We start from the raw sequence: 25244 nt of genomic DNA, 5'->3' as shown, positions 1-25244 counted from the left end.
GCTCTCGCACACCGTCTTGCCGTCATACCCTACACCGTGGGTAGCTTGGCGGGTACCGTACCAGAAGCCGCTGGAGCCTCCCCCGCACTGCCCTCTCTGACAGGTCGCAGCGCTGTTCATTCCGTGCTACGCCCGTGGGCGCGGCCAACGACCTTCTGAATTGGGCTGGTAATCGACGACAACGAGCTCCGATATTCGCAGTCGCGTGCTTCTTATCAACATCGAAGCACCTGCCTTCCCCTCATCACCTTTGACCATTGGAATGGCAGAGGCATCATGATGGATGAAAAGAACAGTCTTCCGCCGTACAGCGCCGTCGCGGCACCAGCCGGCCGCTGGTCGCGACTGCGCGGACGGCACGGCTCACCGCGTCGGCGTCGCGCCGTTAAGCTCTTTGGCCTCGCGTGTCTGGCGCTGCTCGTCGTCGCGCAGTGGAAGCAGCTCTGGCGCTCCGACGCGCGCGCCCCGCGGCTCTCGCAGGCGAAGCTCAACGAGGATCTCGCGACGTGCAAGCGGCTGCGGCACAAGCCCAAGGACCCAATTGGCCTCGGCCGTGACAGGAACGCTCGCTACATCGACGGCGCGAAGCCGACGCTCATCAAGAACGCCACGATCTGGGTCGGTGAGCCCGGTAAGGGTACCAGTGAGGAGGATGCTAGGGCCGGCAAGGGCTGGGAGTGGACGACGGGCGATGTCCTGCTCGAGAACGGCCTCATCACGCGCGTCGAGACGCACATTGACGCGCGCCACCTCTCCAAGGACACGCTCGTGTACGACGCCGCGGGAAGGCAGCTCACGAGCGGCATCATCGACATGCACAGCCACACGGGCGTCTACTCCCTGCCTACACTCAACGGAAACTCGGACGGCAATGAAATGTCGGACAACATCACTCCCTGGGCACGCGCCATCGACGCCATCTACCCCTTTGACCCTCAAATTCAGGTCATCAAGTCGGGCGGCGTCACCACGTCGCTTGTGCTGCCAGGCTCCGGCAACAACATGGGTGGCGAGGCCTACCTCGTCAAGCACGCGGTCGGTCATCGTGATGGCCGCAGCGAGATCAGCGCTGCCGACATGCTCGCCGATCCGGACCGCACCTGGCGCTACATGAAGATGGCGTGCGGCGAGAACGCCAAGAACGTTCACGGCGGCATCGGGAAGCGGCCCTTTAGTCGCATGGGCGAGAGCTATGATTTCCGCCACGCTTTTGAACGGGCAAGGGAGCTGATCCGGCGGCAAGACGACTGGTGTGACAAGGCCGAGGCTGTGGGTGTCGAGAGCATGGACGAGTATCTGCCACAAGAGATATTCTGGGAGTCGCTGGGGGCGGCCCTGCGCGGACAGGTGCACATCAACACGCACTGTTACACGGTCCCCGATCTGGAGGCCATGGTCGACCACACCAACGAGTTTCAGTTTCCCGTCAGGGCCTTTCACCACGCGCACCAGACGTATCTCGTGCCAGAGGTGAGCTGTCCTGTCCATCGCCGTCATACGTGATGAGTCTCTCTGACCAGCGCAACAGATCCTGAAACGCACCTGGGGCGGCCGAACACCGTCCTCGGCCATCTTCGCCGACAACATGTACTACAAGATGGAAGCGTACGTCGGCTCCGAATACGCGGGCAAGCATCTGTACGACGCCGGCCTGACAACCGTCTACGTGAGCGACAACCCCGTGCTCAACGCCCAGCACGTGCTTTTCGAGGCCGCAAAGGGTTACCGCTATGGCTTGCCCTACCACGCGGCCCTGGCGGCGGTGACGACGGCTCCGGCCGATGACCTCGGCATGGGCCAGCGTCTCGGAAAGATCAAGCCGGGATTTGACGCCGACGTAGTCGTTTGGGACAGTGATCCGCTGAGCGTGGGTGCCGCGCCTGTGCAGGTCTGGATCGACGGCACGGCGCAGTTTGAGGACCCCATCGAGCTTCCCAAGTCGCGAGACGGACCCATCGTGCCAGACGAGGCGCTGGCTACCATTATCGAGGAGCCGACGACGTTTGCCGATGCCCTGTTTACGGGCGTGACAAAGGTGCTCTTGGCGAATGGCGAGGACGAGAAGGCAGCTTCGGATGGCATGCCCGTCAACGTGGTAGTCTCCAAAGGCAACATCGCCTGCATCGGCGTTTGCGAATCCGAGTTCTCCGCCGCCACCGCCGCCGGCGTCAAGCCCGTGGCGCTCAAGCACGGCTACCTGACGCACGCCTTCACGGGCGTGGCGGGCACGCTGGGCCTCAACGAGATCGACGCCGAGAGCGCGACAGACAACGGCGACAACCCGTACAAGTTCACGCGGGCCGTCGACGGGCTCCAGCTGGGCGGCAAGAAGCTGCACGCGGGCGCCAAGTACGGCGTGACGCGGGCCATTTCCGCGCCCAAGTTCACCGGCCAGCAGTCGCACCACGGCACGAGCGTCGGCTTCGTCACCACGGCGGCGACGAGCCTCGAGCGCGGCGCCGTGTTTGCGGAGGACGTGGCGGTGCATTACACGCTGGACCTGGGCGTGCGCGGGCAGGACAGCTACTCGGGTGCGTTTGGGGAGCTGCGCACGAAGCTCATGGATGCGGCGAGGGCGAAGCGCGACCCTACGGACTCGTACTCGGAGTTTGCGTACCTGCGCAAGGTCGTCAAGGGGGACATGGTGCTCGCCCTGACGATCAACAGCGCCGACGGCATCGCCACCGCGCTGCGCATCAAGGCGCAGGTAGAGGGCGTTTTGAAGAACAACGACGACGACGGCGGCGAGCGACGCATCAAGATGGCCATCATCGGCGGCGCCGAGTCGCACCTCGTTGCCGCGGAAATCGCAGCAGCGCACGTCGGCGTCATCCTGCTCTCGCTGCAGCCCACGGCCGCGACGTGGGACACGCGCCGCACGCTGCCGGGCGCGCCGCTCACCAACGGCACGACGGTGGACTGGCTGCTGGACGCGGGCGTCACGGTGGGCGTGGGCCTGCCCGAGGACTGGCGCGTGCGCGACCTGGGGCTCGAGGCGGGCACGGCGCTGCGCAACGGCGCGGGGAGGCTGAACGAGAGGGAGGCGCTGGCGCTCGTGGGGGAGAATATTCATAAAATCTTGGGCGTGAAGGAGCATGAAGACAGGGGCGCTGAGAGGACGCACTTTGTGGTTAGTGAGGGGAGTCCGCTGGAGATTGGGGGTCGCATCAAGGCGGTTGGGACGGGGAGGGGGGAGGTCCTGGTCTATGTATGATTGCCATACGAAGTAGCATGAGGTGGCGTTTAATTCATGAAAAGACCCTTTCAAATATTGTCGAGCATGAGCTTAGCACTTGCATGGCCATCGATCTTGCTGTAAGGGAATCTTTTGGCCCCTGGTATAGGAGTCAATAGAAGAGTGAGACTTGAAAGTTGCAAATCGTGGTAGACTGGTGCGCTTCAGCCTGTTCCCATGAAAAAGTAAATAGAATATTGCAGATGCTCAGCTTCGGGGCAACATCAACGATCAAGAGTCGCATGCACCAACACCAGACCGTTGATGCGGGAGTGGCGTCGCCGCCAAGAGCCCACTCGTTTCTGAGACGTCAACGGCGGAACCCACCGCCAACCGCCGCGCCGTTCCGCCTTCACCGGGATTAAGCAGTGAACAAGTTAGACGGCCAGTTCCTCTGGCCCGGATTACTATTCCCCACGGGCGACCCCATCGCAGAGTGCCAGTGTGAGCCGTCTAAAACAGCGAGTTATGTCCGGCGGGTAGCGCAGACTTTTCCCCCATTTGATCACGGCCCGTCAATGGAGTTTCTGTTGTTGATGCCCGCACGTTGAGAGACGCTGCGCTCTTCCCGTTGGCGACTTCAAGGACGGACAGACGCGACTGGATCGGATCTTCGATGGACGCGACACTCCAGCCCGCGATTGCAAAAGGCTAAGACACCCAGTCTTTCCACCCAGTCTTCAAACAACAACCCCGAGACGCACCAGCATCATGGAGCAGCCGGGCAGCGACAGCAGCGCCACCGAGGCCGGCCCGGACCTCCTCGCCGACACCACGAATGCCGTCAAGCCGCGACGGCGATGGACGCTCCGGCGGTGGCTCGACGAGCGCTTCGACTGGTCGTGGTTCACGTGCACGCAGTCGACGGGCGGCATCGCGGTGCTGCTGTCCGAGTGCCCTCACCAGTTCCACGGTCTGCAGACCATCGGCATCGTCATCTACGTGCTCAACCTGGCGCTGCTCGCGCTCTTCGCCTCGCTCATGCTTCTGCGCTGGGCCACGACACCCGCCACGCTGCGGCGCAGTTTCGTCGCCGCGCCGGAGTGCTTCTTCTACGGCTCCTTCTGGCTGTCGCTCGCGACGGTCATCATCGGCGCGCAGCGCTACGGCGTGCCGCACGCGGGCGCCTGGCTCGTCGTCGCGCTGCGCGTCTGCTTCTGGACGTACGCGGGCGTGGTGCTGCTCTCCGCGACGGTGCACTTCGTCGTCATCTTCCGCTGCACGCCCGTCACGGCGCTGGGCATCCACCCGGCGTGGTTCCTGCTCTTCTACAACGTCATGCTCACGGGCACCGTCGCGGGCACGCTCGTCGAGACGCAGCCCCCCGCGCAGCGCCTGCCCATGATGGTCGCGGGCGTGGCGTACCAGGGCTTCGGCTGGCTGGGGTGCATGCTGCTCCTGACGTGGCTGTTTGGGCACCTCATGGAGAAGGGGTGGCCGGCGGCGAGCCGCACGCCGGGGCTGTTCATCACGGTCGGCAGCGTGGGATATACCATCGTGGCGCTCATCGGGCTGGCGAGGGCCGCGCCCGAGGGGTATAGCTACTTTGCGGAGCATCCGTCGGCGCGGGAGGTGCTGCTCGTGCTGGCGACGTGGACGAGCGTCTTCATGTGGTTGTTTGAGCTGTGGCTGTTTGCGCTGGCGCTGCTCATTACGCTCGCGTCGATGGCGAAGCGTGAGGATGGGCGGTGGACGTGGCAGCTGAGCTTCAACAACACTTGGTGGGGTGAGTGCCGTGCCTGTGTCCTGTTGCTGAGCGAAGTGATGCTGACGAGACAGCCATGATTTTCCCGAACGTCGGCTTCACGCTCTCGACGGTGTACCTGGGCCAGGAGCTAGGGAGCGAGGCGGTGCTGTGGGTGTCGACGGTCATGACGGTGTTGGTGGTGGCGGCGTGGCTCATGAACATGGTTCTCATGGTCAAGAGCGTGTACACGACCTTTTTCAGCCAAGCAGACGACAAGCTGCAATAACACGAAATGCATAGATAATCACATCATCATCATCAAGATCTCAACGATTCATTCAAATAGGCAATGAGCGACGCTATGTATAATACAACAACATCAAAACACCATCATGTGCCGAGCACAGTCACCTCAGCTCACTTGACCTCCTCGCCGCCCCAGTAGTACGTGAAAATGTCTACGCCCGTGTACGTGTCCTTGTAGAGCTTGGTCTCCTCGCCCTCCTCGGCCGCGCCGACGCACACAATCAGCGGCATGAAATGCTCGCCGCCGCCGGGCGGGTGCATCGTGTCCGCGTGCGGGAACTTGCGCCACTGCTTGATGCTGTCCCAGCGGTCCTTGGCCGCCGGCGCCGTCACCGCGCCCGTCACGGCGTCGTTCCACGCATCCGAGTCCTTCTTGAACGCGGCGCGCTTGTCCAGCGGCCAGGACGCGAGGGCGCGCATCGTGCCGAGGTTGTGAAACGACGCGAAGCCGGACCCCACGACGGCGATGTTGTCGCGGCGCAGGGCCCGCAGCGCGGCGCCCATGCGCAGGTGCCGGTCCGGGTCCTCGTTGAGCAGCACCGAGACCTGCACGATGGGGATGTCGGCGGCGGGCGCGACGAGGCTCAGGGGCACGAAGACGCCGTGGTCCCAGGGCCGCTTGGGGTCGAGGTCGGGCTTGAGGCCCTGCGCGGCAAAGGCCTCGCCCACGCGCGCGGCGACGTCGGGCTCGCCGGGCGCCGGGTACTTGAGCCGGTACGACTCGGGCGGGAAGCCGTAGTAGTCGTAGAGCAGCTCGTGCGTCTTGCCGGACGAGACGGCGGGCTTGTCGGTGGTCCAGTGGGCGGTGACGAGGACGATGGCCTTGGGCTGCTGGGGGGTGCCGAGCCGGAGGATCTTGGGCACGCGGTTCTTGAGCGAGTAGATGATGTCCTTGTGGCCGGGGTCGTTGAGGATGGGGAGGGGCCCTGTTGAGGTGTCACTTGTGTTAGCATCAAGTCGACCGGTGTCTGGTGGTGAGATGATTGTGTGTGACTGTGACTGGGACTGTGAGAGTGTCAAGTGAAACATACCTCCGCCGTGGGAGAGGGCGATGGCGGGCGCGAGAGTCGCCATGGTCTTGGGGTTCGCGTAGTATCTCTTCAAGCCAACTGCGATGCCGAGGCCGAGTACGAGGAGCGCGCGCTTGGGTGAGATGGACAACATGGAAAGAAATGTCTGTCTACGAGCGAGCGCACGTCTTATATCTGATCAGACCTCCAACTTGCGCCAGTGCATGTGGCTGCCCCCCCTCACCAACTCCGGCAGCGATTGCACCACCTGCCGCATTTATAGCTTAGCTTCTCAGCACTCGGTCTGTCCCTGCCGGCTCCTGCGAGTAATTTACAGTGGCGTCACCCAGCAGTCTCCGGCTCCATTGCTGTGCGCGTCTCCGCCCGCCGAATCGAGAGCCTCATGCGCCCGCGACCCCCGGAATCTCGGACCTCCCACCCCAACAAGCCACACATTCACTGCACCGAGAGGGGGGGAAACGGCGACACGGTGGCCTGCTGGCCCGCTGTTAACGTCCTTTATGGACCGCTTACTCAGGGCTTAGCCAGAAGTGCGGAACCGAAGCCTGGCTGGCGCACCACCACCCAGCGGGCGAGGTTTGGTCATTGCCGCGCGCGGAGGTCCACCGCGCGGCACGGCATTTGTAATACAGCGGCCGCATGGTGCCATCGCTGGGCGGCTCGGGTAGGCTTTTCCCGTCGTGGGTTTCGTGGTTTTTTCGGGGAATGGAGCAGTTACGTTGTTATCAATCAGCGCTGACTTTGGGTGTTGAGCCGAGTTGTCGCGTCGCTCTGGTCAACAATCACCGGCTCGCGCTTGAGCTGCTCGAGTCATCGCCTGGACCAATTCTCAATTCGTCCATACTACTTCATAGTTCAACTGGCATGACGTCGCGTAGTATATCTGGCAAGTCTGGTCAACGATCTGGTCGCACAGAAGACGGTATTAGCGCTCAACCCGTTTCGGCCACACCTTCTGTACTGAGACAACGCAGTGCAACCGCCGTCAGCCCGGGGAGCTCAACGATGTGCACATGTAACCGTGACCTTGTCCGCCGAGCGTATGTTCAGACGCGCGAGCGGGAAGCTCGTGTTACACCATCGCCAGACCTTGCACAGCAAGCCGCATGAGGCTGGGGCAAGCCGTGGCCCCCATGCCGCTTCACTCGCCTCGAAGGCATTCCGCGGCATCGGCAGCGCCTGTCAGGTGCGTGAGCTGCCGCCATCGGGGGTCATTCTCGAAGGTGTAAACGTCCGCCCCAATTGCGACTGCTTGCAGCCACCGGCGACGTGCCACAGCGATCCCTTGCAAGCTAAATGCAGATTGAACACATCGTACCTTTCGGGCTGAATTCTCGGCCGTGTCGATCTTGAGCTTCGAGTACATGTGGTGGTGGCATGATGCCTTCGCATCGCCAATGTCCAGCGATATCCGAGCACCATCTCGCACGCAGCTATGGTGGCGCATCAAGATGGGCTTCGCGGATTCCGCCATGATTGGAAGATTTTATTTTTCTGGCCATACCCTGCGGCTGAGACAAGCTTGCCGGACTGACAGCGCTCCACGAATGCCCTCCACCATTGAGGCTTGAGGTGGAGCGGCAGTCGATACCCTGCCGACAGGGCGTCAGACATCAGGCATTTACTCGTCGGCATGTTCAGCTCTATGCTCGTCCGACTCAGCCTCAGGCCTTGGGGTGCAGATGCAATCATTGCAACCCCCTTTCTCATCCTTTGATCGCGAGTCGTATAGATCAATCGATGCCGTCTACGAAGATTGAGTCTGGATTGCTGTAGGTTTGGTTAAACGTATGTCAGGTAGGCTTCCGAGGCGTCAACCTTGTCTGGAGGCTATGCAGAGCAGGTCGTTCGTGGACAACCGCCCAGCAGCTCGTGATCACATCACGACGACTCTATCGGGTGCAGAGGCTGGCAGCTGCATGCTGCGCCTGGTGAGACATACAGCTGATCGGGGCGCCACATTCCACCAGACTGCGGGTTGAAGGTTCGCTGCCAGAAGATGTCGGAGCTCCCCGCGCAGCTCAGTATATGTATAATAAACGCAGCTCAGCATCGACTCTACATGTGCGAAGTTTGGCTTCACTATGTTATCTGAGCATCCACAAGAACGGCATCCAGGATAACGAATCGACACTTGCCGAGCAAAGCGACGCGACTACATGTAGTGGCATTAGCCGTGCAGCAAGACACTCAGCTGCACTCTCACAGTCTTTTCACTGAAGATAAAGTCCTTCACACTTGAAACGACTTCACACCATGGGATATACAGAGGAGGAACTGCGTGGGCGGTCGGCTGGTGGTGGCAGGATTCACGTCCTGTACGACCCGCGAGAGGCAGAGGGTGCCCGAACAGAGCCAACGATTGAGTATACCTCCCCCTGATCTTCGAAGAAACTGCTTTGGCGAACATGTCGATAACTCTTCCAGAATTGTGGCAGTCCATGGGTTGACTGGCCACTGGCTCCGGTCCTGGACGGCAGACGGATCTGAGTCGACCTATTTCTGGCTCGCGCAGGCCCTCCCGCGGAGCTTCCCAACCGCGCGAATCGTTTCATGCGAGCACGGGGGCCTGCGCGAAAACACAATCGAGAGCCTCTTGTGGGATCTCCTCGGGGACCGAGAAGCGTCCGGCTGCGACCAAGTACCGATCGTGATTCTGGCGCACAGCTTCGGCGGGACGCTGGCGAAGCAAATCTTCATTGCCTCATCGCCGTCGCGCAATCCTAGCGAGGAGGCACAGAAGCTGCACTGGCACATCAAAGGGTTCATGTTCTTCGGGACTACTAATGCTGGTCGTCCCAGTGAGAGATGGAGTTTCGCTTTCCGTAGCAGCGTCCCGTGGGTCTTGGTCCCTGGCCATCGCGCAGACCCTGCGGCTTTGATCGAGTACCTTGAACAGGTCGAGGCAGTAAACAAGGATTTCGACAGTTGCGGCGGCTCCCGGGTCCCAACCGTGTGCTTTTACGAGACGAAGCCTACACGGATCTGGGGCTGGTATGGTGTTCGTGCCAAGCAGCGCCACGGCATACCAATTTTGCTGATGTGTGTTGCAGGTCATACTGGTCCCCAAGGAGATGGCAGTTGCTCCAGAAGCGGAGTCATTCCCTCTGGACGCCGACCACGAGAACCTGGTACGTTTCTGGACCTACTTCGATCCCTCGCTGGAAGTGGTCATGGAGTCCCTCGGACAGCTTGTCCCGAAGATGATGCACTGGGATAAAAGCATACTCCGTGGTGCTCTCAGCCCGCCAGTGCTAGCCAGGGACGGCATCAGGATTCTGTGCTTCGACGGCGGTGGCGTCCGAGGCCTCTTTTCGGCCACGGTTCTCGAGCACCTGATGGAGGAAGTGCGCAAGATCGACACCCCCAACAACTCGGACGCGCCTCGGCCGTGCGAGTACTTTGATCTTATCTGCGGCACGAGCACGGGAGGCCTTCTCGCCATCATGCTTGGGCGGCTGCGCATGAACGTGCGTTCCTGTGCCCATGCGTACGACGCCATCTCCGGGAGAATCTTCAGGACCACCCGGTGGCGAGTGCCTGGCCAACGATGGTGGGATGCGTACTGGAACAAGCCGTGGTTCTCCGGGACGACTCTTGAAAGCGAGACGCGAAACTTGGTGCACGAGTACCTGTCCATCGCGGAGAGACGGGATCTCGAAGGCCAGAGTATTGATCCCGACCACGTACCTCTCATACCTACCGTCTTCCCGGACACATGCCGGACATTTGTGTGCGCGCTTCCCGAGTGCTCTCGAAACTGTCATCGCCTCCGTACGTATCGGCATCCCAAGGCCAATCCATCGATAGACTGCGCCATATGGCAGGCCGCAAGAGCCACGTCCGCGGCACCACTGTACTTTCCCCCAATGACCATCGGAGACTACACCTACTTCGACGGCGGCATAGCAAGCAACAACCCCATCCTCGAAGCCGTCCGCGAAGCCGGTGCGCTGTTCCCAGACGAGCGGCCCGTGGCCATCGTGAGCATCGGATGCGGGAGCGCCGCCCCCGTGGGACCAGGAGGCGGGATTAAGGGCCTGCTCAGCAGCGTCCTGCAGCGGGTCTTCGACGCCGACACGAAGCACCACGAGTTCTTGGAGCAGTTCCCCGGGCTGGAGCGCAATTACTTGCGCCTGCAGGGGAGCGAAGAGCTCGGCGCGATAGACCTCGCGGCGTACGAGCAGCTCGGCACGATTCGGAGAATGGCGCGGGATTACGTGTCGGGATCGGGACGGGCCATCATTCAGGAGTGTGCGCAAAGAGTTGCGCATAATAATACTTGAGTTTCCTCCTGGGGCAGTGTGTAAGGTGTATATACTGTTGCGGGGGATCGAATCGTTGGTGGTGTGGAACCATTGGCGGCAATGATACGGTAAGTACCTGCCAAATCATTTGGTCTAGTCAAATGATTGGACGTGTGAAATCGTTGAAATACTGAAATCATTGAAGTTTACGACGGACCAATGATTGTTCGCGGTGCCGAGATGCCTCATTGGCTGTCGTGATGCCGTCCATGTTGTGGAAGGTGCATGCGGTGGTACTTGTTTTCTCCTAAGCTGAGCAGGTGCAACATGCTGTGCACCTTTGCCCTGCCAAATCCTGTAGGAACATGAGCCGAGCCCCTCATACAGCGTTTGGCTTTCTCTTACTCTCGAAAGAAGCGCGATGCAAGAAATTGACTGGAGGAAAAATGTACACGAGCTGCCACCCAATATGTCGGCAGTTCGGTACAGCATCAGTTGATGCCTCCTCATCGTCACCTAACGCACCTCGCATGAGATTTATACAATCCAGTATCTACATGTAGAAACCTGTACTTGTAGCCGGCATCAAGCAATTGTGCTTTCCCAGAACTGCCACTGGCGCCCTCATTCAATAGCAACTGCTACCCGCTCATCATGCTCAAATGTATCCGAAGCAGAGCTGTCCTCATCCGTCACTTCGCATCGCGCATCGTGATTATACGCCGGGAGCGCCATGGTGGCATATGGCCAGGGCCGGTCGCCCAGCTCAGAGCTCGCCATACGGCCCTTCACCTTTTCCACAAACATCGATTTTGGGCCGCCCACGCCCACCAGCACGTCTTTGAGCGAGCAGAGAACGTCCTCGAGGCCAAAGCACATGCCGTGATCGTGGTCTATTGCCGGCGAACAAGCGAGCAGGTCAATGACGGTATCCGCGGCGCGATATACCTTGAGTTCCTGGCACAAGTCAGCTTGTCAAGCTCAGATCCAACGATACTGATTGAGCGCCAACTCACCATTCCATACCCGTGCGCGCAAATCGATTCCATCCGCACGGAGCAAAGCAGCGACAGCAGCTCTCGCGCAATAGCCATGGGCAGTAGCAACGAGAACGCCTGGTCACTCGACTCGCGCGACATCTTGAAATGCCTCATTGTGTACTCCCAGATCAGGAGCCGTATCCACTGCTGCGTGACGAACAAGTCCACGCGCTGTACCTCGGACAGGACGTGGCTATGCCGATCTTGACACAGGGCTGACTGGGCGGTCGCCACTTTGCGCGAGTCGAGACCGGCGCCGTATCGCGACGGCCGGCCCATGACGTCGCCTTGGAGGTGCGCAAACACACGTGTGAGGCTTGCGAACGCGCCGGTGACGTCCCGCCCGTCTTCGTCCGGAGGAAGCTCGTCGAGAGGCTCCAATATGGTTGGGTACTCGTTCTGAGCGCAATATGTTCTGCGACAAGCGATTGTCAGCGGATATGAGAGCGCGCAGGCAGCCCGATCGAAACGCACCTTTCCGAGATAAAGACCAGCCAAAAGAGCCTGAGCATCAAGGCCCTCTCGTCACCGTCCATGGCGTCGTACATGTCCAACCGGTCGAGGCCCAGCGCATGGACAAATGCAATCGACTCGCGCAGGTAAATGCCTGCCGTGCGCAGCTTGTCGGCATTGGCAAAGTAGATGTGGAGGAAGAACGGTGTTAGGACTGAGGCCGAGTTGCAATTCTCGCGGTAGTCGTAGAGCCCGCGCAGGTAACGCGCCTCTGTGACAAAGTCGTGCGATGAGAAGCCGACGCTTGCTGACGGAGCGTGCTCTGGCAACCGGAGCTGCGCTATTGTCGCGGCGCAGAGCGAGGCTGCGAGCGCCCATGCCTCATAGTCACTCTCATCTGCGAGTAACCTTCCAATCAACTCGGAAGTCGAGACAACCGGCCAGACAGCGTAGAGGCGCTCGTCAAATATCCGCAAATACCGGGAATAGGCGTCGATGGGCAGCCGTTCAGCTTGCGGACCGCAAGTCTCGCGACAGGACGTCGGGCTGGAGCCAGGCGTGCTCGATGTCGGCTCGCTGGTCCCCTCGGCTTCATTCTCGTCGAGCCGGTCCCAGAGACGGCGCTGCTGTTCAAACTGCTGCTGCGCCTGCTGGACCTTGTGGAACGTAGCGGGACGCGGACCCTTCGGCCCTCGCTTCTTGCGGGCGCGCAGAAACGTGCACTCGAGAGAGCGCGAAGTGCATTCGCGACACGGGCGCTTCGTGTCGCATCGGACCCTTCGAAGGGCGCATCCGTCGCAGGAGTTGGAGACTCTCATGGCAGACTGCTATTCGAACACTCCTTGGCGAGCTGCAACCGCACAGTGGACAAGGCATCCGAGTTTCAATGACACCCGCGCGCGCCGCATGGCGGGGCCCCGGGTTATGACCTGCATCTAAGCATCGATCACAATCGCCGCCGGGTCCGCTCCGTTTGCGGGGGACAGGAGTTGGAGAAGGTCGAACCCCTGGCCGCTTCGTTGGCGTGCGTGCCGGCGAGTTTGCTTAATCGGTCCTGCTTCGGCACTACTGGCAGCCACAGCGAGGGCTCGAGGAGAGGCGGACAAGAATGAGGCCGGTTTGACCACTGATGATTGGCGAACGCGGTCAGGCCTGCAAGGCCCAGCCCTCTTCCACTGACGTATAAGCCAGACGTTCATATCCGGGGTTGAACAGCAAGTCCAATTGAAGGCGTGTAAGTGTGGAATGCGAGGCTAGGAACGCCACAGCACGGAGCATTGGAGAGAGTGTCAGTCTTGTTGCATCAGACGACCCCCTGGCTGCTAGCGTCCAGCAACTGCCACAGAATCGAGCCGCAACACATCGAATTGGTTGATGACCGAGGAGAGAAAGACCTCTGATGTATGTTTATGCCGATAGCTCATCCACCATCATGTCTCGCCAGGTGGAAGAGGCAGGCTTTGAAATGCTAGGTTACGGTAGCCGGAGCTATTCCTCATTCTGTCACTGTCGCACCGTGATGGACCTCCACGTCCTGGCATGACGCGCCAGCTGCGGGGTGTCAGCACGTCACAAACTCACGGCAACTCGTCTCCTCCATAGCCAGCAGCACAATCCCCAATTGTGTCATTGTTGTCGCCATGGTAGCCGCCGGATGGCCATGGCGCATTGCCCTGGCCGGGCTTCTGGCCTCGGAAGTGACAATCGCCGCGCAGAAGCCGCTGTCTACTAAATCCGCACGGAATCCGCTTGACGATACGTTCGCGACGCTTGTCAACAAGACGCTCGATGACCGCAAGGTTCCAGGGCTCGCCATTGCCGTGATTGACGACGAAGAGATATTTGCCGAGGTCAGTTCGATTGTCGCAGTAGAGCAGCACATGTTAAGTTGAGCAGGGGTATGGCTATGCGACGCTGCCGAACACGAGAGCAACGCCAGAGACGCTGTGGTACGGCGCCTCGACGACCAAGGCGTTTACGGCGGCTACTCTCGCCCACCTGATTGATTCCAAGCGGCATTCTTCTTTGACCGCAGGCTGGCAAACCCCAATCTCGTCTGTGCTTCGCGACGACTTCATATTGCAGGATGAGTGGGCGACAAACCACATCACCCTTGAGGATGCGGTCAGCCATCGCACAGGCATGCCGCGCCACGACATGTCAAGCATTCGCATCATAGACGGCAGGTCGGCCGTGCCCCGGGATATTGTGCGTAGCTTGCGGCATCTCCCGACCACTGCGGAGCCTCGCGTCAAGTTTCAGTACTGCAACCTCATGTTCGTCACGTTGTCTCATGTGATTGAGACTCTTACGGGCAAGTGGCTGGGAGACGCGATCAAGGAGACAATCTGGGGTCCTCTCGGTATGAACGGAACGCATTTTAGTCTCGAAGACGCCATGCACGCGCCGTACCATCTCGCCCGGGGCTACAGGTGGGACGAAGACAACGAAACCTACCATAAGGTAGACCACATGCCCGTGACGGAGGTCAGCGGCGCCGGCGCCATCTTCTCCAACGTCCTCGACTACGCCAAGTGGGTTAAGAGCCTTATCCACGCGAGCGGCCCGCTTTCTGAGGCAGTCCACAAGGAGATCCGGACGCCGCGAATGATCAGTTCCATGCCGGCGAATGGCCTTGATGTGCAGGCGTATGCCCTGGCGTGGGAGAGGTTCGTCTACAACGGTCACGTCGTGTACACGCACGGTGGAGGCATGCATGCTTTTGGCGCCGGCGTCTACTGGCTGCCAGAGGTCAAGTTTGGCGTCGTGGCCTTTGGAAATACGGCATTGACATCCAACGCGGCCGAAGAGGAGCTCATATTTAAGCTCATTGACGACAAACTTGGCATCCCGGACGAGGACCGCATTGACCAGAGAAAGAAGTGAGTATACCTGAAATCGCGTCAGCTTCAAAGTTCAGCCGTTAATAAGCCTAGGTGGGACAAGATTCTGCAAGAAAGCAAGAAGAACCTGACCCAGGTCCTCGACGAAGTATACCCGGAAAGACCAAAGAAATCCCTTCCTCCGACCGTCGACATCACTGAGCTAGAAGGCACATATCACAACGCTGGATATGGAAACATCACACTCCGTATCAAAGACGAGACCAGCGTACTTGGCGAGCGCAAGCTTCTAACTGCCTCGCGCTCAGAGTTCACATTTCCAATGGTGTTGGACCTGCATCATGTATCTGGCGACTGGTGGCTCATGGTGCTCGACATGGCCAACAACCCAGTCGTATACTTTCGGTCATACGCCGAGGCTGAGTTCCAGTTTGGGGTGGACGGGCGGCCGCATGGGTTAGACGTGCAATTCTCGCCTGGGGGATTGAACGAGGGCGACAGGGACCCCAAGGTATTGTTTACGAAGATTGTGTGAGTAGCCCCGGGGAGAACGGCAAACACAACTTGTTTTCGGGTATCACGGTAAAAGAACGAGGCAGAGAGCGAAAGCAGCTGAGATTTGAGTGGGGTATAGTCTGGAGTACAGCCTTGCATATGTACCTACAAGATCGCGAATGTACTCAGTGTCTGGTGCCAGCTGTACTGGCCTCCGTCCTGCGATACAGCGAACCAGTCTCCTCTCAGCTCGTCCTCGTCAATAATCTCCATGGGCAGCATCGTCGGCCATTCCGATGCGCTCATCTCAATAGCGCTCGGTGGAGGTGGGTGACAGCCGAGCAGAACGTTGGGTTGTGTCGACGAGGACATGGCGCTGACGGACTGGACACTCTTCGGCCCCGGCTTTCGGATGCGCATCCTGCCAAAGTACGGCACCAGGGCCTCAATGTCACCATCTCTGCCATCATGGCCTGAGGAGAGCAGCTCGAGCACCTTGACGCTCTGTTCCGCAACGCGGCAATCCAAAAGATCCGCGGTGCGCCTGAGACTCATGATGAGGCCCTCCATCAGGCTCCAGTCCTCGGAGAAGGCTTCAAACGGCTCGCCTGTCGCGCAGTGCCGGGACAGCGCTCCGACAACGAGCGTGAGACCGGCGCTAAATCCCTGAAAGTCCATGAGGTCGCAGATGATGAGCTCGGCGCCGGGGTAGTTGCGCAGACGCAGGTACGTGCGGATGACTTCTCGCGAACCCTCCATGGCTCGGATGCGACTATATTCATATCGCGGGTCCGCCACGGACTTGAGCATGTATGGCGTGTGCGCAATTTTGAAGAGCGAAAAGAAGAGCAGCTTCGAGATCTCTTGTTGGTAGATCTGGCTGAGGCTCGCCCCGGGCGAGTGCTCCCCCCACCAGGCTTGTGGGAACAAGGCCCTGGTCTCTTCGAGCTCTCGATCTATCTGCAACGTAGTCTCATAAGTCGCGGTGTCGCAGTTCTGGTCGCGCTTGACAATGGCGCCGACGATGCGAACCATATGTTGGAGGATGGTCTGTGCAAGGCCACCGAGAGGTCCGAGTGGTTGGATGTCGCCGGGCTTCGGATACGTGGACAACGTGGCCGACGGGTACCCCAGAGTCATGGAGAGATTCAGCTCAAACTGGCAAGCCTGCGACCAGAGGCTCTTTTTTAACTTCATGCCATCTGAACCGTCGTTGGGTCGGTCGAAGCCAAGGATGGTGGCAGAAGTGATGGCGCGGCGCACGCACGACCACGCGCGTCGCGGTCGGCCCATGTTGATGAGCAGTTTGAACTGGAGCAGCAGGCATTGGATCCCGTCGAGTGTGTCCTCACCATGCAAGGATAGCACGGCGTGTGTGTACTTTGTGTACGAGTCCAGGAGCGGCTGGCGCTGGACTGATGGCATGTGCCGCCGCAGCCATTCCGTGGGCAGCTGCTGCACACAGAGGGCAAGCCATGTGAGGGCCTTGCACGACGTCGAGTCGAACCTTGGCCGCGCGAGCGCCGCCACGACATAATCTTCGACTTCAGACGGCGGGGAGCCTTGCCACGGGACCCGCGACTCGTAGTCGTTGTAGCAGGTGCTCCACATGGAGCAGTATACCGTCGTCTCCCGCATCATGAGCCGGACGATGTGCTCGTCCGGAATGTCGGGCCGCAGTTGGCTGAGCTCGTCTTGCAGGTGATGCACTGCCGGTTGATCCTCCTCATCGTCGTCGAGCACCGATCCCTCGTTGTCGCGAATAAGCAGTGCATCGCGAAAGAGCTGCACCAGCGGCGCATATGCTGGATTCTCCGACGCTTCATCCTCCGAGTTTCCGGGGCTCCGCCTCCGTCGGTGGCTACCTTCAGAGGCCGAGGGTGTTGGTAGACCCGGCGATGCTGAACCGTTCTCCGAAGCGGGTTGCTCGCCGTCCTGCCGCCTCGCCGCCTGCTTCCTCGGAAGACACGCCGCCTTCCCCGCTTCAAGGCTTCCGGCCTGCAGAGCCCGCACGGCGAGCGACGGGTCTTCGCCAACCTTGTCGAGGAAGCGCCCAATGACGCTCTCCAGCTCGGCGACCCTCTTGCGGAGCGCCGCGGTTTGGTCCGCCTGCGTCCGGTCGCGGGGCCGGGGCTGCTGCGGCCTGCAGGCGACGTCGTGGAGCGTGCACGACTGGCACGTCTGGGCGCCCTCGGGTACGATGCAGCGGATCTTGCGACGCCGGCACTCTGCGCACGACTTGGTGCCGAGCCGCATCCGCCGCGGAGGCTCTTGCTGGTCCACGGACTCGCTCATGTCGGTGGCTCTAGGATCATGAGTGTTTGCTGGTGATGAGAAAACGGGGCGTCGACATGAACGGTGGTTACGGTGCTGGGGGCATGCGGACGGTGGATTCACGTCAAGGGTCGACACCAATTAGGCGGCGGTTTCGCAGCCGCGGCGCCGCGTACGTCGTATAGTGGCCAGCCGCACGTCGGCGTATATAATGGCCAATGGCGGCGTTCGCCCGAATTCGGACGAACCGGTCGGGGAGACGCCCCGCCCGGCGCCGACTGGTGCCGGCTCGGGCCGGAGCATCCCCATATGCGATGCCGGTTGATCGATTCTCTGCGACTGTACGAGACAACTAGATGAGACGGACGGCTTGGCGAAAGAGCTGTAATACGCTCTATACGAGCAACGATGTTGATGTATTTAATCTGCTGTTGGGTGGCCGACGGGTTCTTGCTGAACCCCGCGAGGCCGGCTTGTTTACATCAACGGTCGATGATCAAATATTTATTCATGCTACCTGGCTCATCTGGGAGTCGCAAAAAGCAGACTTCATTAATTGGCTTACCATAGGTTTAGAGCCACTCAATTCTCTTGTTACAAGATTCAACATGGCCTCCACTTTGGCCTCGCAACTGCGCGGCGTTACGCAGCACCTCGACACCATCCCATCGGACATACGAGATGCCATCCTGGATGCAAAGCGGGACATTGAGACTTCCTTTGATCCACAGAAAACAATTCAAGTCGGTTCTCGGCTGCCCGAGTTTGAACTCCCCGATGCCTCTGGAAAGCTCGTGTCCAGCTCCAGTCTCTTGGCCAAGGGTCCCATCCTCATCACCTTCTACCGCGGCGAGTGGTGCCCATTCTGCAACCTCGCCCTGCGCGCCTTTCAGCAGCGCCTCGACGATATTACATGCAAGGGCGTCATGTTCGTCGCCATCTCGCCGCAGCTTCCGGACACGTCTCTGACAACGGCCGAGAAGAACGAGCTGTCGTTCCCTGTCCTTTCCGACGCCGGCAACGGGCTCGCGCGCAGGCTTGGCATCGTATGGAAGCAACCGGACACGTTGCGGCCCGTGTTCGAGATGCTGGGTGGTGGCCTAGAAGCGAAAAATGGGGACAACTCGCTCGAGGTGCCGGTCCCCACGACGCTGCTCGTGGACCGGACCGGGACGGTGAGGAACGTGCATACGGAGCCTGACTATTTTCAGAGGCTGGACCCTGAAGTCGCGCTCAACTGGATCGAGGCATTGTGAGTTGTGAGGTCTGGTGATCCGACGGTGCCAATGGCAAGGGGAGATGTGAGCGGTCAATTCACTTATCTATCTGTCCAACGCCGCGGGAATGTAACCCCAGTGGATGCGACCTTCCGCATCGGCTCGTTCCATTGGCCTTCGTTTTGCTCCGCAACGTGAAGGTGCCTGGCATCTGTCTCACTTGGGAATCGCGGCCCCGCCGCAAGACGCGCATGGTCGCGAACACGTTCGCATGTGGCCCATCCGCCGGCTTCTCGATGTCGGCCGCAGCGCACACTTTGCAACGTACGACCCAATCGCACCATCTTCTAACCCCTTGCTTTACATATGCTGGCAATGGAGTCACGAGCTCTTGGCTGCATCAATATTAGTTGCGACTCATACGACCTCTGCGGTGGGAATCGTTTACGGCCACGAGAGGGAAGCCGGCATTTAACCATGGGTGTCTCAGTGCCCGGCTCGCGCGATGGTCCGGTTAGCTAGCCGGCGCCAATGCCGGCTAGGGAGACCGAAATCAGGGCGAGGCAAAGCTATAACTTGAAGGCCTCGGGCGCTCCCGTTTGTCTTGTCGTCCAACAAGTTCATCGTCGCAAACAACGGCTAACCAAGATGCTGTGGTCGACACTTTTCACGTCCGTCTTAGCGGGACTGGCATCAGCCCTGCCAGCACCTGAGGTGCCAACCACGAGCTCGACATGGAACCCGCGCCTGATTCTCTACTTCCAAACGACACACGACAGGAACGGCCGTCCAATTTCCATGCTGCCGCTGGTCAAAGAGAAGGGCATCGCCATGTCGGACTTGTACATTTGCTCCTTCCATGTCAATGCCGGCGGCGTCATCCACTTGAATGACTATCCTCCGTCGGACCCGCGGTTCCTCACGCTATGGAATGAGACCATGGTCATGAAAGAAGCAGGTGTCAGGATTATGGGCATGGTTGGCGGTGCGGCGTCTGGGTCTTTCACTAAGGAAACACTAGACGGAGACACCGCCACGTTCGAGCATTACTATGGACAGCTCAGGGACGTGATCCGCCAGTTCGAGCTCCAGGGCATGGACCTGGACATCGAACAGCACATGAGCCAAGAGGGTGCCTACCGTCTCATCGAGCGGCTGCACAAGGACTTTGGGGACGACTTCGTCATCACGATGGCGCCCGTCGCGGATTCGCTCATCGGACCAGACTACTTCGGCGACCTAAACTATACAGCCATTGAGTCCGGACTGGGCCGCGAGATCGACTGGTACAACGCCCAGTTCTACTCAGGCTTCGGTGACATGTCCACGCCAGACGACTACCTCCGCATCATCGACTACGGGTGGAAGCCGCACAAGGTCGTCATTGGGCAGCTGACGTCGCCCGCCAACGGATCGCCCTATTTACCATACGACCAACTCAATGCCACCATCGTGACGCTGCGGGACAAGCTGCACCATCGCATTGGCGGAATTTTTGGCTGGGAGTACTTCAACAGTCTGCCTGGCGGCGAGGCGAAGCCCTGGGAATGGGCGCAGGTCATGACGCAGATCTTGAGGCCCGGCATGGTGCCCAAGATGCCCATCTCGCGGACTCTCGCCGCGAAACTAGACAAGGCATACGAAGGAAGCACTGCGCACTTGGCCAGGATCGCTAGTGCGGCCAGTAAGACGGTCAATTACCTGGCCATGGTGGATAGTTGAGCCACATGTATGTAGCCCGCCTTGGCCATATGTACCGTTGCGGCGTTTTTGCAAGACACGAGATCCGACGAAATCGAGATCAGATGCACGCATGTAATAACCGAGGCTCAACTCCTCGACTGCTTTCCAGGGTGGGCCGAAACAAGGTTATATACCTCCTCTATTGAGCTGAAGTAGAGCGGGTGGACGAACTGTCCCGGCCAAACCAGCGACACTACATGGAATCGGGCCAGACTACATGTATGGAAACCATATTCTACCAGCATTATTATGATACCCTGACTGCGCTTTCGAACCCACTGTGAATCATACACGTTCCTGGCACCCACTGATCAGATCCTCGCTCATCTCTTTCATCTTCGACGTTGCTCTGCAGTCCGCAACTCAGCTTCTGTCCATGATCACTTCGCTTAGTTCATGTTCATCAAGAGGCAAAGCTTGCGATTTTTTTGTTGCGTGCTGATTCGATTTGCAGACAATGAAATACTCGCGGTGTGGCAGTATCCCATAGCCTGCTTCGACTCGGCGTTGCCGCTGGCCGCGTCAACACCCTGGAGCTCTGAGGCTTCAGCAGAAGATGGATTTCATGTGCACGCGGATCCCCGATATCCGAATTGCCAAGTGCAACTGTTACCCTCCCTGGTACATGGCTATATCTCATGTCAGCATGTATGAGTTTCGCCACTTCATCAAGGTTCTCACCCTATAAACACCGCAGATGTACGTTACAGTACGAACCTCCCATTGCTGTTTCGTATAACGTGTCTTCATAGGACGCCGGACAGTGCATGAACCAAACTTGGTTGAACATATCTGCGCCGCTGTAGGTCAGAAACTAGAACTGGAATTGATGTGGTAACCACTGGGGTGCAATTACCCCCTCAAAGATGTCTCCGACTTGGACTGCCTCCGGAGGAGACGATTCCAAAGAACCACCATTCCGCCCTGCCGAGGGCGGACAGGGCGCCCCTTGTTGTGTTTCGACTTCCGGGTTGAGAATATTCTCGAGTTTCGGTTCGAGTGAAAGACACAGGGCCGTGCAGAGCGAGAGAATAAGGTACGAGTGGATTTTCATTTCATGCAACGGGCGGAACACCTACTTGGTGTTGAACAACTCCGGTGCGAAAACATCACTGGCCCTTCTGCACTTGTATTTGAGGTTCGTGGTCAATTTATAGGAGTCAGACTCGCATCAGGTCAATTAGTCAACATAGAATGTGGGACAAATTATAACTAAAAGGCAGCCATTTAACGGCACGGCCTTGAATCAGAGCAGATCCGCCGCGCGTCTCGATGTCATAGAAACTCCAAACACCTTGAAATGATCGATTTCGGCAACGCGTATGACACAGAAGCCGTGCCTCAGCTGCGACTCGTGCAAGGCTAACCAAGCCCAATGCGCATCACCCGGGCGAATTGTTGCTCAGGTTTGACGCAACAGGCACATGCACCGTGCACAAAGGGTGTTCAGAAATACCTTAGAACATCAACTAGACCTCGAGTCGGCTCGGGATATCCACGTACGCACGCGTCTGGTATACGTCGTCTCAAAACGACCTAAGATGTCAGTTGCGGCTAGGCGACAGTCTTGCATCAGCAGTGAACTCACTGAACTCCCGCCCGTGCCAGCGTGACAGCAGGGCCCCTCGCTCACAAATACCAGCAGGACCTTGCGCGAGTCTGCTCAATCATAAGTCATGTCTGGGCTAGGACGTATAGCGCTTCATGTTGACTCCGATTACGCATACATGGCCCAAGCACCACACCTCCAAGCGACCAAAACCCAACCGTTTTCTGTTCGCCTTCGACTACGCACCCCACCTCTACTTCTATATCTACCATGTTTTCTCGCGACCGCTGGTCCACGCTGCGAGCAAAGTATGTACAGTTGCCCTTCAGCGTTGTCGTATTTGTTATGCCAGGCCAATGGCAAAGCTGATTCGGCTACTGTTATGGCGCAGCCTATCTCATTGGTTCATGTGCATACAACAATGACGCCGACGTCTGATCCCACCGCAATTGAACGCGTCAATTGGATAGGTATTGTATGAGATGAGCAGACCGCAGCTGCACATTCAGCGCATTGCGAACACCCAGCCTTGTCGATCATTTGGCAAGGCGGGCAACCGTACAGACACATTGCCTCAAGGTCTGGTATCCCTTCTCTACAGTCCTACACGGGTCAACTACGTGGGCTCCAATTGTTCAAAGTAGACTTTCATGACTCTCGCGGGGCCTCATTACGGCGGAGGCTCAGCGCTTCGGCAAGTCTTGCTGTATGGCTAGTTCCTCACTGGTCCAATTGCGTGCGCCGAACCAAAGGCCCGCGTGACGCGACAATGGCTCGAAAGGTTGGGTATGCGGTGCCAGTCAGGCCAGCGAGATATCCGTCAGGCTGGGGCGAAGGCTATTTTGTTAGTTGGCAGGCAATGTGTCGCTTTTGCTCTCGTGATCCCAAGGAGCCCTCAGCACTTCAAAATGACCCGAGTGACATGTTCTGTTTGCTTACGGCCTGGCAACCTGGAAATTGCATGGGTCAGACCTTGTCTGGATCGCCTAGTCCGCATCGAAGCAATGCGGCAATAGAATTCCACCGTCTTACCCTTTCTCTGAAGTTTGCGATTGCGGAAATAAATATGCGCAACTGGCCATTTTGCACTGTTCACAGAGTCGAAGATATTCTGCCAAAAGCGATCGCATTACACTTCGAACCATCGCCATGAAGTTCTCAGCCATAATCGCCGCCTCTTTCCTGGCACTGGGGACTGCGGCCAACCCAATTGCCGAATTGAGCGACCTGGAGCCTCGGAATGCCACGGATGAGGTGTTTGACAAGCGTGTGGGTGGCGCTGGTTGCAGGATCATCAACGCAGACGTGAACTGCCGATCAGGACCAGGGACCCAGTACCGAGTGATCGCCACCGCAAAGAAAAGCGTGCTCTACTTCTTCACCTGTGTGAAGTCTGGAGAATGCATCAACATCGGAGGGAGCGTCAACTGGTGCGCATGACATGCATTGGCCGCGCCTGTTTGAGGCAGTTTGCTAATGAGCCGATAGTGGCTGGGACCGCCTGTCCTTCCGAGACTTTGAGAGCCCTTGCTTTGTGAACGGTCACTACACCGACAACCAGTGCACTGTTGGTATGTCTTCCCGCCCCGCTGCCAACCCGCCAGGCGGACTGATATCCCGGTTAGCAAATCTTGGCAAATGCTAGTTTCGCCATAACATGTGCTGAAAGAAGGCAATGCTTCCGGGGGGAGGTTGTTCGGGGCCAAGCATCGGTGCGAGGCCATTCTAGAGGCACTTGCATCATCCAGGGTAATTGCTATTACCAAGGACACCACACCGCAACTGGATCATAGCATATACACGATCGCATAGCTCGCGAAGGCCAGGTTGGGGGTGCCATCAACGGTGAACATTTCGCTGTGAATAGATATACACGCTGTCAGGTGGCATGAGCTTTCAGTGCCGCTGTATCTGATATGCTGCCTCTCGGCGAGGCTGGAAGAAGTCGATGATCGGACACGCCTGCCAAGGTCTCCGACCGTACGTGCACTCGGCCTGAGTCGTGCTCGAAGCAAGATCACGCCACATTGACGGCAAAGTAGCGACTGATGAAGTACAAAGTACATGAAAATTTAGGGCGCGCGTGAGCGTCCTGAAGTATGGGCCTGAGTGAATCGACGAGGGCGTGGCTCCTGGACACGGCCGGATATGCTCACATCTCCGCTTGGTTTCTGCAGCCAAGGTAGTACGCATCATTGCATTGCTCTGTTGCCACTGTGGCGTCTTAAAGGCAAGATCGAGGCTGAGAGATGATTCTGCCGTAGGATGCATGAAGCTCGTGGCAGGGAGAATGGAGCCGCTTCATAACAATTTACAGAACAAATGCGGGTTAAATCACATATATATGAACCATGATAGCAAGAGGTATAGACTTTACGGACAGGGGGTATGTAGGCGGGGAGCACAACACTCTGCGGCACCAAAGCCCGCTCAGGCCCGGTCTCCGATGTCGCGAGACAGTACGATTGTGACGTCTACAACTAGCATATCGGTCCCACGACGTGCATTGAAGTTCAACCACGTGGTACAATCGTACGCGCTACGCTCACATGGAGGTAAGAAACGTGGCGGACGCTGAGAAGTGGCTGTGCGGAGCTCCTCGAGGACAGGATCACGGCCAAGACAAAGTCGCATAATCTGGGCGTACCACGGTCCGTTTGGCTTCAAGCCACCGCTGATTTGGTCCAGGCTCAACTGAAGCATATGCTCGGACTCTAGTGTGCTAAGAAGAGTTTGGATGAATGGACTGGCACGTTGGGATTGGGTCGTCCCTTTTGCGTGTACCAGATGAATCCGAATGAGCCAGACGAGTGCGAACGAAGTGCGTCTGATGCATGACTTCGGGTCTCGGTTGAGGCATGGGGTATCATGCTGCCAAGGGACTCTTGCCGGAAAGGTTGGGAGACGTCGCTGACACACTCAGAACCGAATACGTGCCCCATACGCCTTTCCCACGTCGATAATAAGCATCTTGCACGACACATCATAGAGTGAAGCACTGCGGCCCACCCTGGAATGTCATTGGCCGTGCCGCTACATGCTGGAACGTTGCATTTCACAAGAACACAGGTTTGTGAGACGAAATGCCAGTCCCTTTGCGATGGATCTATGCATTTACTTGATT

The 25244-nt window shown here is 58.6% G+C and overlaps 9 protein-coding genes across 9 annotated transcripts; 6 read left to right on the top strand and 3 right to left on the bottom strand.

The window, feature by feature from the left end:
* Positions 1-276: 276 nt before the first annotated feature.
* On the top strand, positions 277-3214 carry PLICBS_002108 (uncharacterized protein; the record flags this gene model as incomplete). Its single annotated transcript, XM_065599955.1, has 2 exons — positions 277-1470; positions 1529-3214. The coding sequence occupies 2 exons, from the start codon at positions 277-279 to the stop codon at positions 3212-3214; spliced, it is 2880 nt and encodes a 959-aa protein (XP_065456027.1).
* Positions 3215-3946: 732 nt separating this feature from the next.
* PLICBS_002107 (uncharacterized protein) lies at positions 3947-5208 on the top strand (the record flags this gene model as incomplete). The annotated part of the gene is made up of 2 exons (XM_065599954.1): positions 3947-4961; positions 5015-5208. The coding sequence occupies 2 exons, from the start codon at positions 3947-3949 to the stop codon at positions 5206-5208; spliced, it is 1209 nt and encodes a 402-aa protein (XP_065456026.1).
* A 131-nt stretch (positions 5209-5339) lies between these two features.
* On the bottom strand, positions 5340-6392 carry PLICBS_002106 (uncharacterized protein; the record flags this gene model as incomplete). The annotated part of the gene is made up of 2 exons (XM_065599953.1): positions 5340-6154; positions 6260-6392. The coding sequence occupies 2 exons, from the start codon at positions 6390-6392 to the stop codon at positions 5340-5342; spliced, it is 948 nt and encodes a 315-aa protein (XP_065456025.1).
* Positions 6393-8515: 2123 nt separating this feature from the next.
* PLICBS_002105 (uncharacterized protein) lies at positions 8516-10545 on the top strand (the record flags this gene model as incomplete). The annotated part of the gene is made up of 3 exons (XM_018321738.2): positions 8516-8625; positions 8687-9260; positions 9313-10545. The coding sequence occupies 3 exons, from the start codon at positions 8516-8518 to the stop codon at positions 10543-10545; spliced, it is 1917 nt and encodes a 638-aa protein (XP_018179217.2).
* Positions 10546-11130: 585 nt separating this feature from the next.
* Positions 11131-12817, bottom strand: PLICBS_002104 (uncharacterized protein; the record flags this gene model as incomplete). The annotated part of the gene is made up of 3 exons (XM_018321737.2): positions 11131-11463; positions 11523-11961; positions 12021-12817. The coding sequence occupies 3 exons, from the start codon at positions 12815-12817 to the stop codon at positions 11131-11133; spliced, it is 1569 nt and encodes a 522-aa protein (XP_018179216.2).
* Positions 12818-13639: 822 nt separating this feature from the next.
* On the top strand, positions 13640-15377 carry PLICBS_002103 (uncharacterized protein; the record flags this gene model as incomplete). The annotated part of the gene is made up of 3 exons (XM_018321735.2): positions 13640-13849; positions 13896-14881; positions 14936-15377. 3 exons carry the CDS (start codon positions 13640-13642, stop codon positions 15375-15377), a joined length of 1638 nt encoding a protein of 545 aa, XP_018179214.2.
* A 125-nt stretch (positions 15378-15502) lies between these two features.
* Positions 15503-17632, bottom strand: PLICBS_002102 (uncharacterized protein; the record flags this gene model as incomplete). The annotated part of the gene is made up of 1 exon (XM_018321734.2): positions 15503-17632. One exon carries the CDS (start codon positions 17630-17632, stop codon positions 15503-15505), a length of 2130 nt encoding a protein of 709 aa, XP_018179213.2.
* Positions 17633-18219: 587 nt separating this feature from the next.
* On the top strand, positions 18220-18867 carry PLICBS_002101 (uncharacterized protein; the record flags this gene model as incomplete). The annotated part of the gene is made up of 1 exon (XM_018321733.2): positions 18220-18867. One exon carries the CDS (start codon positions 18220-18222, stop codon positions 18865-18867), a length of 648 nt encoding a protein of 215 aa, XP_018179212.2.
* Positions 18868-19476: 609 nt separating this feature from the next.
* PLICBS_002100 (uncharacterized protein) lies at positions 19477-20550 on the top strand (the record flags this gene model as incomplete). The annotated part of the gene is made up of 1 exon (XM_018321732.2): positions 19477-20550. One exon carries the CDS (start codon positions 19477-19479, stop codon positions 20548-20550), a length of 1074 nt encoding a protein of 357 aa, XP_018179211.2.
* Positions 20551-25244: the final 4694 nt, after the last annotated feature.

The sequence above is a fragment of the Purpureocillium lilacinum genome, assembly GCF_023168085.1.
Source record: "Purpureocillium lilacinum CBS 284.36 DNA, scaffold_2, whole genome shotgun sequence".
Taxonomy (NCBI): Eukaryota; Fungi; Ascomycota; class Sordariomycetes; order Hypocreales; family Ophiocordycipitaceae; genus Purpureocillium; species Purpureocillium lilacinum.
This window is presented reverse-complemented; position numbering and strand designations above follow the sequence as displayed.